This window comes from Mytilus californianus, unplaced genomic scaffold (assembly GCF_021869535.1).
Source record: "Mytilus californianus isolate M0D057914Y unplaced genomic scaffold, xbMytCali1.0.p SCAF_4, whole genome shotgun sequence".
NCBI lineage: Eukaryota > Metazoa > Mollusca > Bivalvia > Mytilida > Mytilidae > Mytilus > Mytilus californianus.
This window is the reverse complement of record NW_026262690.1, coordinates 81425435-81446360: the sequence shown is the minus strand read 5'-3', so window position 1 is coordinate 81446360 and position 20926 is coordinate 81425435. Positions and strand designations below refer to the sequence as shown.

General features: G+C 31.4%; 1 protein-coding gene across 1 annotated transcript in view; it reads left to right on the top strand.

Annotated features, from left to right (window-relative positions):
- The window catches only part of LOC127737099 (claspin-like), a 38518-nt gene extending 20096 nt beyond the window's left edge, over positions 1–18422 (top strand). The window contains exons 15-32 of the mRNA XM_052247631.1: positions 481–590; positions 1334–1584; positions 2502–2655; positions 3681–3821; positions 4261–4358; positions 5280–5401; positions 5678–5811; positions 6051–6174; positions 7887–8007; positions 8250–8356; positions 8929–8972; positions 10583–10712; positions 11681–11799; positions 12401–12528; positions 13563–13632; positions 14301–14392; positions 17470–17616; positions 18237–18422. Coding sequence (XP_052103591.1) covers positions 481–590; positions 1334–1584; positions 2502–2655; positions 3681–3821; positions 4261–4358; positions 5280–5401; positions 5678–5811; positions 6051–6174; positions 7887–8007; positions 8250–8356; positions 8929–8972; positions 10583–10712; positions 11681–11799; positions 12401–12528; positions 13563–13632; positions 14301–14392; positions 17470–17616; positions 18237–18359 — 2215 coding nt within the window. The 3' untranslated portion in view covers positions 18360–18422. The remainder of the gene's footprint in view (positions 1–480; positions 591–1333; positions 1585–2501; positions 2656–3680; positions 3822–4260; positions 4359–5279; positions 5402–5677; positions 5812–6050; positions 6175–7886; positions 8008–8249; positions 8357–8928; positions 8973–10582; positions 10713–11680; positions 11800–12400; positions 12529–13562; positions 13633–14300; positions 14393–17469; positions 17617–18236) is intronic.
- Positions 18423–20926: the final 2504 nt, after the last annotated feature.

Sequence of the window (20926 nt, the reverse complement as noted above, 5' to 3'; positions counted from 1 at the left end):
AATTTTGTAAAAAAAATCCTGTTTATCTGTATTTAACTTACAAATTGACTTAGTTTTTCTGCCAGTTAAAATTACATTCACTCTGTGGTTAAAGTTTTTAAAATTTTAATAACTTTCTTAACTATCCTGGATTTGTACCAAACTTTGACAGAAGCTTGTTTATCATCAAAATCTAGTATCTAGAAGGAAATTTTTTAAAAATTTATTTCCTGTTTTTCCGTATATTACTTATAAATGGACTTAGTTTTTCTTCCAGTTAAATTTACATACAGACTGCAGTTATAGTTTTTAAAACATTTATTAGATTCATAAACCATCCTGGATTTTTACCAAACTTGGAGAGAAGCTTCTTACTATCAAGAGATAGTATCTAGAGGAAAATTTTTGATAACTTTTTTCCCATTTTTGTTACTGCAAAAGTAGGCGAGACACCGTGTTCCGCGGAACCCTTACAAATTTTATTTATCTTTTTATTTACAGTGTTATACATAAAGAAAAAACAGAAGCTGACAAAGAAGAATTAAAATTAAACACATTTGTCTATCATGTTGAGGAGAAGGAAGATTCCATGAGTCAGTTTGATGCTCCAGGTTAGTAACAAGCTCATCCAAGCTTAAAAATGTTTGTGTTTGGTACCCAGGAGAAGTGTTGAGCAGTCACAAACATGTTTAAACTGGCCTTTTTGCAAGTCAGGAGCCTGTAATCCAGTGGTTGTTGGCTGCTGTGTGTCATAATTGATTTTAGCATATGCAAAGCTTTTGATTTTCTCAATTATTTCACATTGTTATGCCAGCGCTTTTTATAGATTTGAAAGTACTGTGGATTCATCATTATTCGTTGGATACCAATTTTTGTGGACTTCATGGGTACAGGTGAACCACGAAATTAAACGTTCAACGAATAACAAATTTTCTATAGGTTTGTATGCAGATTTCGGCAAAACCACGAAATCGAATATCCATGAACATGCAAGTTTTCCTTAATCCACGAAAAGAAATGAATCCGCAGTATTGTGGATTCATTTTTTGTTTTCTCCAATTGCTGTGGATAAAGAGAAGTTGTATTTTCGTGGATATTTGAATTTATGGTTTTGTTAATGTTTGTATACAAGCCTATATAAAATTTATACTTCTTTGAACAATTAAATTTGTGGTCTACCTATACCTTCTAAATCTATGAAAAACTGGTATCCCAAGAAAAATAATGAGCCCACAGTTTACGGATTTATCAACACTACTGGTGGTACTTGTCTCATTGGCAATTATACCAAATTTTCTTATTTTTATATGAAAAAAATTTGAAAAAATGTCAACATTTTGTATTAAATTTCCAGGAGCGAAACTAGTAGCATTGAAAGAGAAACTACAGCAAAAAATGAAGGTTAAGAGAGAAGAGCATAGGAAACAAAGACAGGAGATATTTGACCTTGATAATGAGGAAGGTTATGCAGATGATGGAGAAGACAAAGTGTTGGATGACGATGAAGAAATGACTGATCAGTCGGATACAGATGTAGAAGACGATCAATTTGATGAGGAATTTGGCGATGAAGAATATGAGGGCGACGAAGAAGACAAAAAAGAGGTAATTTTCAGGAGGTTTGTCTAAAAGGCTATTAAGACTATATGTGTCCCCTGTGTTTCAGAATTGATAAAGTTGAACATCATCTTGCAGAGTTTAAATTTAAATCAAACTTGACCACAATCAGCCTATGGATGTTAAGCTTCAAAGCTTTGTTCCTCATTCTTTTCAACCAGGTGACATAGCTTCTGCTTATGTGGATAATATAGATTGGGTTACCTTACTAATTTTGATCTTTTTGAATGAAAAAAACTATAAAGGCCATAGTCATATTGAAATTTGTATTTTTTATTTTTCAGCAAACAAATTAGACACATTAAACGTTATAGCAAAGTACAGTTTATGTTTTAATAATTTTCACTTTTATTATTAGTTTGCATTGATAAAAAACAATTCTAGCACAGACATTTCCACCTGCTAAAAATAGCTTGTGTTACAGGTTTTATTTTCAAAGTAGTAGGTTTTTATTTTGGGCCAAAATTTCAGAATGTGGTGAATTGTATTTTTTTTTATCCCCAGTTAATTAGTCTCTGCAGATAAAGTTTTTCATTAATGGTCTAGAGATATGCCACAAAGTCATTGGGAAATGACATTTCGCAGTGCACATACCTGGGTCCTGGGATAATCAACAAAAGTTCATACAAAAATCAAGTCAATTGAACCTTCAAATTAAACACAAAATGACGTCGATTAAATTTAGCAATGAGATTGACCTCTAAATCATTCCGAATTAAACATTAAAGTTTTTTTGGGTTGTTACCAATAATTTTATTTTCTTTATTTTGATAACCCCATTGGTAATGGCTCTAGTTTCACAATAGCTAAAGGTGCACATTTATCTTTTCTGATATGATAACAAATTCTACAAGATTTTTATCAACTAGTTTTATAAAGAGCAAACATGCAACATGCATTTACAGAAAAACCCGTTCTGTGATGATGAGGCTGAAGTAGATGATGATGAAGATGAATCTGAATTCAGACTACATATGTCTGATAGTGAAGATGGCAATGATGGAGATGAAGAGAATGAGGATGAAAATGGAAAAGAAGAAAATAGTGATGATGAAGATGGTATATATATTTGATGATTTAGATATTATATCTTGAATAAGTACAATTTCAAAGATTTTTATGTAGTGGGTTGAAATGTTTTATTGTCATTTATCAGTAACTCTTCAGAGTTTAATTTTATTTTATGCAACATTGTATATAAAACTTACAGCAAATTCCTACCCTTTTACTTTAAAAGAATTATTCAATCATTAAGGAGGTTTGTGGCAGAGTGGTGTAAGTAGTTCATCTACAGTGATCATTAGCCTGTTAACACCAAAGTAGTGAGTTCTAACCATGCTGGTTGGTAGGTGCTTTCGACTCTGATCTGAAGTGAATAGGATTGCCCATTTTCGTGCTAAGGTGTATGATTCTCTGCTGGTACTCTGGCTTACTCCATCAAAAAACATAGTAGCTGTGATAGAGCCAAGGGTGCTGAAAGTGTCCTTTAACACCAGCAACCAGTAAATAACAACACATAACTCTTTGTCTTTGTTTAGAATTTGGAAAATTACACTCTTTGTCAGAAAGTTTCATGAGATGTATTCATTTAAAAGATATTGACAAATACAGAGGTTGCTGAGCAAAATCTTAATGATTTGCTTAGGAAAGTCAGAGGAATGGATGGATGGCAAATAAACATGCATATCAGGACGAGAACTTTTTTTTATGTGATATGAATATGAAACCTGGTTTGTACTACAACAACACCCTGAGTCAGACTTTTAACATGCTAGTATTACATACATTGTAGAAACAGTCCACAGGAAGACATGTCACCCTACCTTGACACATTATTCTTACTCTGAGCCTACCAGTCTTTTCTCTAACTCCATAACGCTGCATTAAGATTAGAAGCAGCAAATACCTATTTTCAAGTCTTTGGTTTTCCCTGTCAGGTATCAAACCCACAACCTAATGAACTCAAGGTGAGCATGCTCCTATGAGAAAACTGAGTGGATAATTTAAGAGGCAAGCAAGCACCCTTCATTCATTTATCAGAAAGAATATAACATTGTTATCAGAGAATTGATGTTCTTTTATAGATATTATAAAATCAAACAAGCCATCTTCTCTGAAAAAGAAACCAAGAGTTCTACATATAAGTGATGATGAAGAAAGCAAACAGTCAGCACCAGCTAATGTTGAGGACAGTCAGCAGTCGGCAGAATTAAATAGTGATCATAGTAAGATTGACTTTAAATAGTATAATTTCAGGTGTTCTTTTACAGCATAACGCATTTATGTGATAATAAAATTGTTGTTGTTTCTATTTGGAAGTTACCACATGCAATAAAATTGATAAACACATGAATGATTTGTGTTAAAAGAATTTATATATAACAGAAGTATTATGATTTTTGACAAAAATTTATAGTTTATTTTTGAATTATTTATTGCATCATAAATAGCTGAAAAAGGTCAAATTCTAAAAACAATTGCTATAAATATATTTTTTTTTTCCCAAAGGAAAAGTTTTGTTGTTAGTTTTTGATATGCAACACTGGCACATGGCAAAAAAAGCCTTACGAAAGTTTTAATATTTTGTTGGCAACTAGAATTACCAATGGTATTTTTAATTTTTGCAACAATATTGTTAATGTTTTACTTATTATTGTTTTACAGATAAAGAAAGTAACAAAGAACAAAAATGTAATGAGTCTATAGAAGAGGAAGCTTTTACACCATTTTCCAAACATTTATCAGGATTGGACAATACCCAGGTATGAAATGGATTTAACTTCTTGTGGGTGATTCAGTGTTATTCAAGCTCTATAGTTCCTCTTGCTTTCATTGACACTACAATGCTGGTATTTCCATGCTTCTTAAAAAAAACTTAGGTTTTCAATGTACCAGCCAAGAAATATATCTAAAATGTGTTTCTGAAGATGAAGGTACACATATATTGCTGTAGTTGATTAAACCAAAGATCAATAAACAACTTTTATAATTACTTCCTAGTCCAGAAACAGTGCTATTGTATCTTTCAGAGATTCAACACTGAACTGACATATTTAGTGTGGGGAAATATTTCAGTTGTGGCCATCAGTTGGTCAATGGATTCGAAAAACAAGCAACAAATCGAAGAATTCAAAATAAAACATACATCAATACAGAATGAAAAGGATAATACTTCATCCTTTTATTTATTTCATATATTTTAAGAAGGAAAGTATCGTATGTGTTTCTTTCAAAATTGTTTAAATTTTTTCCCAAATTCATGAATACCAATTTAACATTCAACCTTTTAAAATATTTTGTGTAAAGTTGCTTGTTTCTGATTTGATGTAAAATAATGGTTAATATTAGGACCTAAGTTAAGACTGTTATTCACATGTACATGTTAATATATATCATCTTGTGTCCTTAATCTAAGATATGGAATGGTCTGATCAGTTTTCTGGCAGTCCTCCTGCAAATACAATTACCTTGAGGATATCCAATCCAGCAACTTTATATGACGTTGCTAATGTTTCCATCATGCTATGCGGCAATCTTTACAATAGTAACTGTCATAATATCATATATGGTTATTCTTATTGAGTGTCATGTATCAATTTTAAAATATAAGCATTTGGAAACATTTTTGATAATATAATTTTTTATATGACAATACAATGTAGCATAATATAATTTTTAAACAGCAGCCATTAAAGAAAAGTCTATCATTGCCAATAGAAGAATCTCAGGATCTATATGGAAAGAACAGTGCTACCCAGGGAAATAACTTTTACATAGAGGAATCACAAATGTTGGATGCTGATGGGTAAGCTTGAATGAAAAAAGTCTTTAATTACTAACTTCTACATCCTTGGGTCCATGGTGCAGATTTGTCTAATTGGCAATCATACCACATCTTATTTTTATATTAAGACTATATCTACTTATCCCTTATATCAAAAGTAACCTGTTGAACATCATTTATTGAATAAGCAACCAGATAAGCCAATTATATGTATTTCAGAAAAACATTGTATTCTTGAAATGGGTTGAGTATTTCTCATGTTACCACCTTTCATATTTGGCTACTTTTTTGTTTTAGATTTTTGAAATTTGGATCTGAGAAAAAACCACAGCAGTCAAGATCAGATTCACCCAACTTTAAAAACTTAATACAGAGCCAAGATACTGGTGACATGGATGAATTGCTGGGTCTATGCTCAGGACGATTTGCAGGCGAGTTTAATTTTCTAATGATGTATGATGATATATTGTTCAGAATAATTGCATGCAAAACTTTCTTAACCCATGGCAAAAACAAGAACATTATTGATGAGGTTTTGTGATTCAACTTACGATCACTGCTTTATTACAGAGAGCTACCCAGTTTTTGTATGTTATCCAGTGTCTACCTTGATGACTTCTTTCCTTGCAAAAAGGATTTATTAATGTAAGATTTAAACCTTCAATTACAGATGATGACAAAAGAACACCATCCTGCAAGAACTTATTTGGATTAAACTCACAAACAGCACCTGACAGTACACAGGGTAACATGGAGGAACTATTAGGATTATGCTCAGGGAAATTTGTCTCAAAGTAAGGATATTTGTTGTTAATATTTTGAATTGCATCCTATATTGATTGTTGCTTGCTCAACATTTCATAGGAGAGTAGAGTGTAAAACTATCAATGTGTATAAACAAAATTGTAATATTACACACATCATACACTAATATTTGGATTTTGCTCTGATATTTGTGTTTTTGTGAACGAAAATAAGTAAGGAAACCATATGCTATTAATGAGACAAACTGACTAAAATTCAGTCATTCAGTAGGACAAAAGTTCAAAGGGTTCAAATTCATTTTTGTGATTAACTGTAATGATTTATTGTCGAGCCTGCGACTTTTGTCGCAAAAGCGAGACATAGCGATCCTACATTCCGTCGTCGTCGGCAGCGTCCACAATTATTCACTCTGTGGTTAAAGTTTTTGAAATTTAATAACTTTCTTAAACTATCCTGGATTTCTACCAAACTTGGACAGAAGCTTGTTTATGATCATAAGATAGTATCCAGAAGTAAATTTTGTAAAAAAAAAAAATCCTGTTTATCTGTATTTTACTTATAAATGGACTTAGTTTTTCTGCCCGTTTACATTACATTCACTCTGTGGTTAAAGTTTTTAAAATTTTAATAACGTTCTTAAAATATTCTGGATTTCTACCAGACTTATACAGAAGCTTGTTTATGATCATAAGATAGTATCCAGAAGTAAATTTTGTAAAAAAAAAAAATCCTGTTTATCCGTATTTTACTTATAAATGGACTTAGTTTTTCTGCCAGTTAACATTACATTCACTCTGTGATTACAGTTTAAAAAATTTTAATAACTTTCTTAAACTATCCTGGATTTGTACCAAACTTGGACAGAAGCTTGTTTATTATCAAAAGCAAGTATCTAGAAGGAAATTTTGTAAAAATTTATTTCCTGTTTTTCCATATATTACTTTAAATGGACTTAGTTTTTCTTCCAGTTAACATTACATAGTCTGCAGTTAAAGTTTTTAAAACATTTATTAGATTCATAAACTGTGTTGCTGGAATTTTACCAAACTTGGACAGAAGCTTCTTACAATCAAGAGATAGTATCTAGAGGGAAATTTTTAATAATTTTTTCCCCATTTTTGTTGAGCCTGCGACTTTTGTCTTCCAGACAGTCAATAGATTTGATTGCATACTGTATTCATTTTTTACAAGCATAACTTTTTTCATACATTTCAAATGTTTTATTTCATTAACTGTAAATCTATTATGTGCATTCCCCTATCACACTGAAAACATAGACAACAGTAAAAGTAAGCTAGACACTGGTCCCTGCGGAACCCTTACAAATTTTATATGTAAGAAATTACATTTCAACTACCACTGATGCCATTCTGTCAAATTCTGGATAAAAATGTCAAAATTTTGAATACAGTAAAATATTCAAACCTTAATGCTTAAGCCAGAAAAATGTATGTGCTGTACAGTGCATTTTTTCTATTCATATACTTAAAGTCACAAATGATCAACAGACATGACAGATGTCAGATAAATGTGGTGTAAAGAAATATGGCATACATACATCATTTAAAATCTATTGGCAATTATTAAAATATTGCTAAAATTCAAATGTACATATGATTATGATATTGTGCCTATTCCTTACTGTTTGATATATGTCCAGATATCTGTAGCATTCAATTCTGTGCAGGAGTAATATCTAAAAAAAGTATTCCTTCTTATGAGTGTTCTTTTTTCTCTTTAGTACACAAGCCACACAGAAGCCGTCAAGGATCAAACGCAAGGCTGACTTTGATGAGGACAGCAATTCATCATTGCAGATGGTTAGTGAGGCTGAGGAAGAGGAGTTTGATGAAAAACAGAAGGTAAATCTTACTTTGTTTACATGAACATGGTAAAAGTCATCCGACAATTTTTTTTTGCATCCAAAATAAAAAAATCTTAAAATGTCAGCTATCGTTTGTGATGAAAATAACTTGAGTGCTTCATGTTAGCATGTTAGGCCATTTGAAAAAAATGTAAAGATGTGTTAATGAGTCCGAAAAAAATCCCATTTGTATTATAGTTATGTTCATGTGACTGAATTTGCAACAATATTACATTTTAGAAAACCTTCAGCGATGATGAACCAGATAATGAAGATGGTGATACTAATTCAGTTCATTCAGAAGAAAACATTCGTCCATTTAAAGGATTGGTTTCTGGAAAGACAGGGTGAATATTTTTTAAACATTATAAACTCTTAACTAAAAGGATATGACAAGTTTTTCTGTGCCCCACCATTTAAAGTGTTGGGGAGTATTTATTTACCTCTTTCAGCCAGATATAGGATATATGGTCCTCTGTTGAACTTTCTCTTACATTCTTGCTTCTATCTAGTTTTCTCGTTATTTTTGACACTATTAAGACTGTTGTGATATACTGGTATTACTATGTTGATAACGTTGTATGTCTGTCATCTAATTTATTATTTGTTGCCTCATTGCTGTTGTTATAGTTGACTGACTCTAATGAAGTTTTAGCTCATGGCTATGCTTGCAAGCAAAATATATTTGAAAGCTACTAATATTTAGAGTTTTGATTTGTGAGTATTGCTCACAGATTATTTTGTTAATGATTTTGAAGATAAATTTCAAATTCATGCATTTTTCAATAGCACAAAGATTATGTTATAATTTAAAATGATTAACCTCCCGTCAACCAGTATAACTCATTCGTTAAAAAGAACAATTGGTCTATTGAATTTGATGTGAATTTATATATTAGTTTTATTTTATTCTATGTAGAAAAATCCGGAAAGAGTTTGTGGATGAGGAGGCAGAATTGTCAGGTATGTACAGCACGCATATACCTGTTAAAAGTTTAATGAAAACCAAAGAAGCAGCACACATCAGACAAACATGGCCTTGATTAGATCAAACAAGATTTTTTTCAGTATGTACAGAAGAAATCTTTTATTGCATACTGTAAATTCAGAAATTATTGCGAGGTTTTTTTCAATGGAAATATGGCCTTTATTTGAATGTAATCTACCAACATGATTCTATTTATACATCCAATAATCAACTTAATGAATCCCCTCTCAGTAAGGAAATACTGCTTGACTGAAGTCAAGTAGCCATATTTCTTTACCATAGCTACCCTTGAGGTCAGCAATTGTGAAGATAGACAATAGTGTGAATTTATTTAATATGATTGCTAGTGAATAGAAAGTATATAAGGCTATTTTATTTGAAGTATTTAGTGCAAATAGTTGATGACAAATGAGAAGGAAGGTCAGTGCTTAATTTCAGACAACATATCTGATAAGAAAAAAGCTAATCATGAACATTTCAGCAGGACTTACACTCAATTTGTCATAGATTTTAGTGGAAAGAAACTAGCTGATATTTTTGTCTCGCTTGACGGAGTCAAAAAAGCAAGACATAGATATGCTGTTTCCGGCGGCGGCGTCAACAATGTATTAGTTTGTGATTAGGTTCTAGTTCATGGTGAACCACTAGTGGTAAGTTAAAGATATTTGGTATGCAGTTGTATTAGTATTGGCACATCTCATTACCATGGAGATTATTTGGCCCCGCCCCCTCAGTTATGGTCTATTGACTTTGAAATTTTTGCTTAGTTTTCATGTATTAGTTTGTGATTAGGTCAGTTAATTGGGAACCACTAGTGGTAAGTTAATGATAATTGGTATGCAGTTGTATAAGCATTGGCATATCTCATTTCCATGGAGATTATTTGTCCCCGCCCCCTCAGTCATGGTCTATTGACTTTGAAACTTTTACTTAGTTTTCATGTATTAGTTTGTGATTAGGTCGGTTTATGGGGTTTATATCGGTTTAATGATATTTAGTATGCAGTTGTATTAGCATTGGTACATCTCATTACAATGGAGATTATTTGACCCTGCCCCCTCAGTTATGGTTTATTGAATTTGAAATTTTGCTTAGTTTACATGTATTAGTTTGTTTTTAGGTTTGTTTAAAGGGAACTACTTGTGATAAGTCAATGGTATTTGGTATGCAGTTGTTTTAGCATTGGCACATCTCATTTCCATGGAGATTGTTTGGCCATATGTACCTTCAGTCATGATTCATTGACTTTGAATATTTGCAAAACTTACATGTAAAAGTGTTGCTATTTTAATTTCAACATTTGCATTATCGAAATAACCAAAAAGCGAGACCTATCTCTTTGATAACAGTTTATTTGTATTTTGTAGAAATCATGTGCATAAAAATATTCACAACTTTTTTCTGTTTGGGATATTGTATAGACACCCATCTTTTGTGAAGACTGTGTATAGACCTATAGCTATCTTATGGTTGCTGTCTCATTAACAAACCCCACATGGATTTGGTCATGCGTTTGTTGTAATTTATGAGGCTACTAATATGACAGTGTTGAGAATGTATGTTGATGTGTTTGTTATCTGTACAGGTAGTGAATATGACAGTGACGAGAATGTAGATCTAGCAGAGGAAGATGATATAATGGAAGCAGAATTAGGTGATGCTGATGTCACAGCTACAGAAGATGAACTTAGAGACCAAGTTGGTAGAGCTCATTTGTAAGTTGAAACATTGAAAGAATTTTTAATTTTGATATTATACACTGTTGATTCATTGATTTTCATGGTTATTCTAATATGACATCCTTCTTTCGCTTTGGAAACAAAGCCATGTTCTAATTACAATAAAACATGGGCTGCATGTGATTTGACGTCACAATTGATATTGCAATGTCAGTTGTATTTTAAACAACTCCAGAGGTCGAAATGGACAGTTTTGTTGGTGTTGCTCCCTAGGAAATTAAATAAAATCATTCTAAAAGTAAGTTTACGTATATATGTTGATTTTTTTAACATTTTTGGTTCATCAAATCAAAATGGCTGCCTTATGAATGTGTACTATTGGTCTGCTTCGAAGTACAAAAGCTCTAAATATTCCTATCAGGATCGAAATAATTCTATCATGCCATGCTTTATGCTCATTTTAACATGGGTAGGCACTATATTTGTCAATATTTTACACCTCGCTAAAGCTCGGTCTAAAGATATTGACAAATATAATGCCTACCCATGTTAAAATGAGCATAAAGCATGGCATGAAAGAATTATTTCTTAAGCAATTTTCCTGGATTAAGGAAAAATTGTAGTTTTGTGGATATTTGAATTTTGTGGTTTTACAAAAGTGTACATACAAGCCTATAAAAACATTTTGTTGAACATTTAAGTTTGTGGTTCTTCTGTACCCACAAAATCCATGAAAATTTATATCCCACGAATAATAATGAACTCACTGTAGGCAGCCTTAAGATCAAATGGTCAAAGGGTACTTAAAAATCTTTCAGTTATTGGACACAGTATTTAGGCAACCATAAGATTAAATAATCAGATTTGAAAAAGAATTTGATACTTGGATTCTTGAATAAACAATATTACAACTAACATTATATTGTCTGTATTTTTAAAAATCTTTGCATTGTTTTAATAGAAGACCTTTCTATGAAATAACTAGAGCTTGGTTTATTTTGTAGGAAGCAGTTGATAGATGATGACAAACGTGAATTAATGAGATTCCAGGAAATGTACCTCCCTGATGGAGATTTACACTCAGATGCTGGCAGACTGAGGAGGTTTAAGTGGAGTAATATTGGTAAATATTTATATCTTATTCTTACAGACTAATTTTTTAAAGTTGAAAAACTACATAGATTGTGACAAGTTTTTTGCTCTGAATACTTTTCAAGCTTAACTGGGTGAAGATTGGTTGAATTTGGATGTAATTTCCCTGTTTATTGATGGTATTATTGTCATATTTAATGCCAGCTGAAAAACAGTATCTTAATCATTCCATATATCCAAAAGTTTAATTTTTTACTTTAAATTTAATTAGTGGCAGGTTGCCCTAAAGTGATCAGTCTGTCCGTCTGTAACAAATTGTGTCCGCTCTATATCTAGAGAACCGTTATAATTTCATACTTAATACTTGACATGTATATTAACCAACACCAGAGGGTGTGTCATAATGTTTGTACAACTTCCAAGGTAAAAAGTTCAAGGTCAGCGGGGCCCACAGAGATGGCTCCCATCTCAATGATGTCTAGTTTTCTTCTCACAGTGAAATTCTGTCCTTACTGATTATAGAAAATTTGTACTTCATTAAACATTCAAATTTGTGGTCCATGAAATCCATTAAAATTTGGTATTCAAAGAGTAATAATGAATCCACAGTAAACCTTTTTTTCACCCAACAGATGATGACACACAGCAGGATATGTTCTATGACCAGTCTGATGAAGAGAAAGAAGATGAAGAAGGGGAAGAGGCAAAATGGAGAAAAGACAGATTTGAAAGAGAAAAATGGCTTCAGGAACAGCAGATGGTTAGTATTGGAGATTATTCCTAAATTCAAAATTTAATTTGTGCATTGATTATTTTGAATATAAGATACCCTACTGTAATGGTAGATAAATTAATGCAATTCATGTTCAAGTAATAGAAAATGCAAATCTTTGACAACCCCTGTAATGCCAGATGATATAATGTGATTCATTTTCAAATTACTGTAATTTAAAAGTAGTTGTGATGTTTTTATTTTGCAAAAAATTGCAACAGGATTGGTTTCACAAAAATAAAAACTCGCATTTTAAATTTTAGTACCATAATTTGTAAACATTTCATGAAGTGCAATCACTAATCTGACATTTTTGTTAATTGTTCAATAATAAATGCATGCAAACATTTCTGAATTTACAGTATACAAAAATACAAACCTTGACAACCCCTTGTAGTGCCAGATTAATTAATGCGCATCATGTTCAGTCATGTAGAAAAATAATTACAGCAAAAATTAAATTGTGAGTTTTTGTCATTGTGGTGCTCATATTCTGTGGCATTTTTAGCTTAAATGAAAACATCACATTAGTTTTATGCTAAATGTACAGTAAATATTGTTCTAGATTATGGGCTATGGTTCATAGTTCAGTGAATATTGCATCATTATTTCTCAAAACTTGATTTGTAGTATACATGATACTACCAAAATTATCCAAGTCTTATTGTGTCATTGACCGTAAAAAGCAGTAACACCAATGTCAGGTTTTTATTGGTGAAAAATTCATGATTATAAAATATTTAAAAAAAAAAAAAAGGTATTTCCAGTCTTCACCATTCCGGCAAAAAAATAATTCTATAAAGTATGTATATATTTATAAATTTGTATCAATTCCAAAACATTTGTCTTTGTCCCCCGTGTTGTAACACATTTCATAAATTAAAAAAAAAATCATTACACATCTGTATGATAAAAGGGTGAAATACCAGAATAAAATTTTTTTAAATGTCAACATTGATTTTTTATTTTTTGATACTGTTTTAGTATTAGTACTTTTATAAATGGTACACTTATAATTTCAGGAGAATGAAAAAGCTGAAGATGAAGATAGTCAGTTCTTGAAATTGGGGAAAGTATTTTTAAAGAGAAGAGGTATGTAGTGTCAATTATGGCTTATAGTATATACAAAAATAGACAAAAAGAATGTGTAAAAGGGTGAAAGATTCCAAGGGAGCAATCAAAAACCATTAAATGAAGGAAAACAGACAGGAAACAAGTCTTGGTATCACAAACCCCATCAAAAACAGTGGTGAACTCAGGTGCTCTGGAAGGGTCAGCTGTTCCAGTTCCAGAAGTGACACCTGTCTTATATTAGAGCATCATGACATTTTAATTCTCAAATGCTGAAACTTGACCTAATGTGAAAGTTTGAAATGAAATCAATAATTTTAGGGCAGATACTTTACCTTGTACCAGGTGAATTTGAATAGTCCTTTTCAAGTGAAAATAATTGTCACATTCATCCCAAAGCAACAACTTACCATTATTTAAACCTATCATTTAAAAAAAATGTATAAGTAAGGATTTTTTTTAAACAATGTATAGTTTGATATTGAAACCTATTTTTGAGAGAGAAATTGATATTTTTATTGCAGCTTAAATTTTTGTTTTATTTCTAAAATTAAGAATTCTTATTTTTACCCAGATATTATATATTGGTGCAAGGTTTTATTTTGTCCTGAAAATTAAGTCTGGGTTGTACCCCTTTAACAGTTGCAGTCAAGAAATATATAACTGAAAATGATGTGCTTCATTTGCAGATTCTGATTCAACTTTGTTAAAGAAACCAGAACCTGTTCCTGCTAAAACAGGGAAGCAGTCCACAGCATTACCTGTCCCAAAATTATCATCTGTAGGTATTCATATATCTTCAAAGCAATTCCTTTTAAAAATTGCTCTTATTAAAAGTATTCTTGTTTATTCTCTATGAAAGGTATACAAATGCTTGCTATGGGTTTGTTTCAGCTTTTCATAAGTTCAAAAATATGCATACTATAATTTAAATTCATAAATGTTCATCTGGGGTAAAAAGATATGAGGCAGATAAACATGAACATTTCCAACATATAATGTGAAAACCCATTTATCAGAAAAACAGCCTGTTTATTGGTGTTCTTCATCTGAAATTATTGAAGGTCTTCAACAATTAGGTAAAAAATTGCACCTTGAAATAAGACCTAGATGTCTATATATAGTTTTATGATCATAATGCCGTTAAGTGGTTTTCATCAGATATCGTCAAAGCCCGTATGCAGGTGTTTACTATAAATAACATTAACAGCTGATGTTGCCTTTTAGCTACCAAAGGGCCACATGAGCTTTTCTCATCACTTGGCCTCCATCATCCTTGTCTGTTAACTTTTACAAAAATCTTCTCCTCTGAAACTACTGAGCGAAATTAAACCAAACTTTGCCACAATCATCATTGGGGTATTTAGTTTTAAAAAATGTGTCCAATGATCCCAGCTGCCAACCAAGATGGCCGACCTATAGATAGAGAAAATCTCACAGGGGCAGACATGTTCAGAATGTTGAGCTCTATCGTCTATCTTGTGTCAAAACTGTCAGATGACTTCTTGTAGGAGTTATTGCCCTAAAATGATGAATTTTACTACTTTTTTCCATTTTTGCCTATTAGCTTGAAAACTAATAGATAGAGAGAAACTTTAAATAGCAAAAATGATCAAACAAGTCAAATAGCAGAAATTGTCAGTTGACTCAGACTCAGGCCTGGGGCCATTACATTGCAATGTAATGCATTACATTACAATTACTTTGTGATTCTTTCATTACAATTACATTTTTTCTCACATGCAATGCATTACATTACAATTACTTTGCCTGTGTAATGCATTACATTACACATTACTTTTTCAATATAAAAACTAAAAACATTTCAAAAACAGATTGTTATAAGAAAATGATAATTATTACCGGGGTATATATATATATATATATATACAGTGTTAGTGACATAGACTTCAAATACTGATTAATTAACATGTCCATGCTTGCACTTTATCATCATAAGTGTTTCAAATGTGCTGTCATTAAGAGAACAGCAATCAGGTCTGTACACCTTTCCACTAATACTAAAAAGCCTTTCTACAGGAGCTGATGTGGAGGGAATGGCTAATTATCATATAATTTTGTTTCTAACATTGATCACTTAATCATTAAGACATCATAAAGGAATTTCAAAGGGATATAATAAATGTGTCATTTTAAGGATTATCTTGTTAAATGCCTAAGGGCCCTGCGAGGACAAACATAAGTTGAGAAGATTTGATTGCAATAAAAACATTTTGATATTAATTAGGTGAAATAACAACACAGACAGGACCCAAACCACTGTTTGGTGTAAAAATGTTGATTGACATATTCAATCTTTCATTGAAATACATGTAAGGTGTGTATAGAATTATGAAAAATTCATCTTCATATTTTTACCACTCATCTATATACATGATATAGTTTTGTTTAATATTTTTTTTAGAAGATTTTTCATGGACCACCAAACACCAAAATATTCCCAATATCATTTTATACAAATATCAGAAACTAAGATCAAGACTTGATAATTTTCACCATTTTATTCAATACTTTCTTTTGTTTTTGTTAATATTTTATTTTTATTTTACTATATTCTTCAATTTTATGTATTTTACCAATTTGTAATGAAAAGTAATGTACAGTAATAGAAGCATTACATTGTTTTTTAACTAAAGTAATCATTACATGTAATTGTAATTGTAATGCAGAAAATGGGCATTACAAATTACTTTGCATTACATCAAAAAAATGTAATATTACAATGCATTACAATTACAAATTACCATTACCCCAGGCCTGCTCAGACTTATGGCCTATAATGACCATTTTTACTAATTTTTTTGCCATTTTGCCTTAAATCTTTAAAACTGCAATAGATAGATAAAAACTTTAAGCTGCAAAAGTGATCAGCAAGACAAAATCTTCAAATAAGTCTAATGGTCGAATTCTTCAATCGACTGGTTATTGAAGTTATTGCTCTTTAATGACATTTTTTACCAATTTTTGGCGGTTTTTGACGATTATCTTGAAAACTATATAAGATAGAAAGAAACTTTATATAACAAAAATGATCAGCAAGACAAGATCTACAATCAGGTCAAATTTTGCAGAAAAAATTAGAAGATAGGAGTGATTGCCCTTAATTGACGATTTTTTGTTTACCATCTTTTGTGTTTTGGGCAAAAACTAAATAAGATAGAGAGAAACTGTAAACAGTAGTCTACAATGTTGAAGATGCATATAGACCTAGGTGAGCGACACAGGCTCTTTAAGAGCCTCTAGTTTTGTCATTGGCTATTTCTGATTTTCCTTTTATACTTTTATCGTAAACTAGTTGAATGCTGTGGAGTATAGGTTTTTATGAAAACTTTAATTATACCCCCGCTTTAAAAAAGTGGGGGTATACTGTTTTACCTCTGTTTGTCAGTCAGTCCATCCATCCGTTAGTCCGTCTGTCCGTCCCATGAATATTTTTCGTCACATCATAAGGATTTCTGAAATTTGATTTCAGGGTTTATATAAGTCAGCTATACAGTGTGATGCGTTTTCAGGTTCATCACTCAACAACTTCCTGTTTACCGAACACTTGTATCATTTTACACATGATAGCCAAGTTGAAAATTTTCGTCACATTTTTCTCAGGAACAACAATACAAGGATTTATGAAATTTAGTTTCAGGGTTTATATAAGTCAGCTATACCATGTGCTGCGTTTTCAGATTCATCACTCAACAACTTCCTGTTAACCGGAATATTTGGGTGGGGGTATCATCAGTGAGCAGTAGCTCGCAGTTTCACTTGTTTATATGTTTCTGTCTTTTTTGTAATCGGCTATTTCAGATTTTCCTCATATAGATTTATAACGTATATTTTCAGAGTCAAAGAAGAGGATCATTTTTGTGCAGAGATAAGGATACTCTAGCAAAGATTGCTAACATGGCAAAACCAACAGTTAATCCTTCAGGTGCCAGGAGTTCTGGGAAATTTACCTTCCAAGTGATATCCCCTGATAAAGATTCTCAGGTAAATTTAAAAATGTATATGTATTCAAGCACATGTGTCCTGTGGTTTGTTTTAAAAAGTGATTTCTTTACAAGTTACCCATATCAAGATCTTGTTTTTTGACAAAAAATATCCTTTAAAATCTTTTGACTTTTATAGAAATTTTATGCCAAACATAAGGAGAAGTTCATAATCTTCTTATTCTAATGTATATAAAATTCCTAGAAATATATTTTTAGTGTCGAAAAAAATCAAGCAATATCCCAAACATAATGATTAGGGCCAATCAGCTCTTCAAATTTCTTCCTTTTTCCTCTGGAACAAAACATTGAAAAATTGTCTAAATCGAAAGAAAGCTTATCTTGATGGACCCAACTTGTAAAATTCAATTATTTATTGAAGCAAACTTGAGTTATTGTGAGACTAAGTCAGATGGATGGACAATGGCATATCAAAAAGAATATGATAGCATTTTAAACAATTAGAAGTATTGGAACATTACAACACTAGTGCAGGCTAGTACAGAATTTCCTCATGATATATATACATTTTTCAAATCATTGAAAATCTGTATTTAGATATATGTATTGTATATTGAAAGAATGAAATTAATGAACTGGTATTGACATTTTATTTTATAGGCAATGCCTGCACCTGCAGAACCTAAAGTCAAGAGATCCACTAGCATGCAACCACCTTCAAAGAAACCAAGATTAGAACGAAGTGCTTCATTTTCACAGAGTAGCATATTTAACCATTTGTAAGGTTCAGTTCTAAATGCAAAGATCTCTTGATGTGCTTTGGAAGACATTATAAGCAGTTCGACTTTTTGGACATTCATGTCTTATAGAACAATATATGTTTCATCAATGACTCTTTCATTTAAGTTTTAGTAAGTTTAAGTAGAAAAACTTGATTTAGACATATGCAACTACTCAAAAAGTGGTTTAAATGCACAGACCTAATTTTATCCTAAAATCTGAAAGAGTAAAATGTTGTCAGTGATTTCTAAAGGATCACTACTCACTAATGTTTAAGAATTCAACTTCAAAAGAAACCTCTATGAATATAGACACTATTTTGCTAAAAAAAATTGCTAGATTCCTTTACATTTGTAATTTCAACTTGATGTTATACTATATTGCTCTCATTATTGTGAGGATAATTTTCATTGAAGAATTTGAATGTATCCTTAAATCAAGGCCTCCAAAACGGTCGTATTTGCTGGACAAATGTCAGTTTACCGGACATTGACCGACTGGGCCAAGCATGAAACGGATATCCTATGTGGGTTTGCCATTTTAACATTCATGCGATTCAGAAAAATCAACCAATTAGACTTGACCTTGTGCCTTAAACAGCCACACTTTTTCGGTCATAAAAGTGACAGTAATCCAAAAAGAAGCCCTACTGTAATCCCCTTTCATTACAATCAATGTTAATTAAGTGTCAAACAGGTGAGTATTACCTGTGATCGCCAGTGTTGGAATAAAATATTTGTACCGGACATCAATCGATCTTTTTGAAGGATATTTTTTTATTAAAATTAAAAACATTCCTGGTTTAAATCTAACAACTTTTAAGCAAAATAAATTGAGACTATCGAAAAAACGTATTTATGACGATAAGACCATAATTTTTAAGCAAACAGGTAAACTATTTTGTACCGGACGTTGATCGTTCTATTTATTTAAAAGTTTTTTTGTTTTTTTTTTTAATTTCAGCGGTTTGCATATTATCAATTTAGTCAAAAAAATTTATATTATGTAAAATACACGCTACATGAACATAATTTGATGAAAATTGTAAAAGGTAGCATTAAAGGTTGTAAACAAAAAATTGTCAGAACCACGTTGTTTGAAACTAGTACATGTGTATGCATGTGCACAGGTGTGAGGTTTAATTATGCATCCGATTTTTTTTTTAATGCTAAAATCATCATTGATACCTTAATCTAACATGTCTAAAGTTCATTTTGATATTTTCCTGAAGAAATAAAGTGAAAACAGCTACTTTAACTCAAGCATGCTTTGTAAATGTATACAGATTTTACGTATTTGTCTCCGGTCCATGTTTCACCATTGTAAAGTCAACATCCGGTATTAGAAAAATGTGTTTTTTTAAATCGAAAGCGAAGTTGTTGACAGCATAATTTTCCACAAATAAAGAGTCTAAGGCAGATATTAGAACGCTGATGATGCACACTTCGAATGATGCACCGTCAGTTTATGTCAAAACATCGAATCTTTATCAAAAGTCAAGTTTAAATTAAAATCGTTTATGTATCATTCATTGTTCATGTGGTGCCCAACTGATTAAAATGCTTGCCTTTTGTTACTAAGTCTTCAGGTATTGAAATCGGGATAAGACAAAAAATGTTCAGCTGGCTCAAATACATTTTGGAAGCCCTGCCTTAAATGTAAATATTTCCCTTTCCCTAAAGATTTTTATTTGTACACAGTAAAAGAAAAATTATGATAACAAATTTTGTTTGGTATTTTAAGTGTCTTGTATTCATTTTTATGAGTGGAAAAAGATTGTCCAAGTAATGTTGTATTATATTTGTACTTAGGTATACATTGTACCAAAATATGTACCAAAATATCGTGTAACATTTTTTGGTAAAGATATGCTATGTATAATTTATGTAAATATATATTTATATCAGAAGTATGAAAATTTTAAAAATACAGTGAATTAAAGTGCTTGACTTAATTTTTAGTTGCTGATAGGCTTGAATTTAACCATGTCTTGCTCAGTTGCATTGTTTGCAAATCTTGTGTGAAAAAATATATTGAAGACCATATGACACCCATTTTCAGGCATCCATGCTCCATCATATTCACAAATCTATCCAAATTATTTGAGCAAGTAAAACCAACATCTGTGAGATTTTGATAACTTATGCTATTTTTTGTTTTCCCTTAAAAATCACTTACCAGGAGGTTGTTTTCCCTTAAAACGATCACTTACCAGGGGGCTTAGCCTTCTTGATAAATTGCAAGGCATCTGGATTTGCTCATAACATTTTTGAAAAACATTTTAAAATGATTTCACAACATCTTGTGGACAAAATGTAAATTAATGCTGCACCAATTCTACACCCCCAACCCCCCACCCCTTTTGCCCCTGTTTTCTTCTTTCTTGTGTCCATAGAACTGAAATAATGAAGCTTTAATGTTATTAGTAACAATAATTTGGATAAGACAATGTCCTATTTTTTTCGGGATAAAATGCAATATGTGTTGGAATGCTGTGTGCATATTTAGATGATGTTTCTGTTTATCTTAAAATTCATTTAAAAGTCACAATTCAGCAAGTGAATAATTGA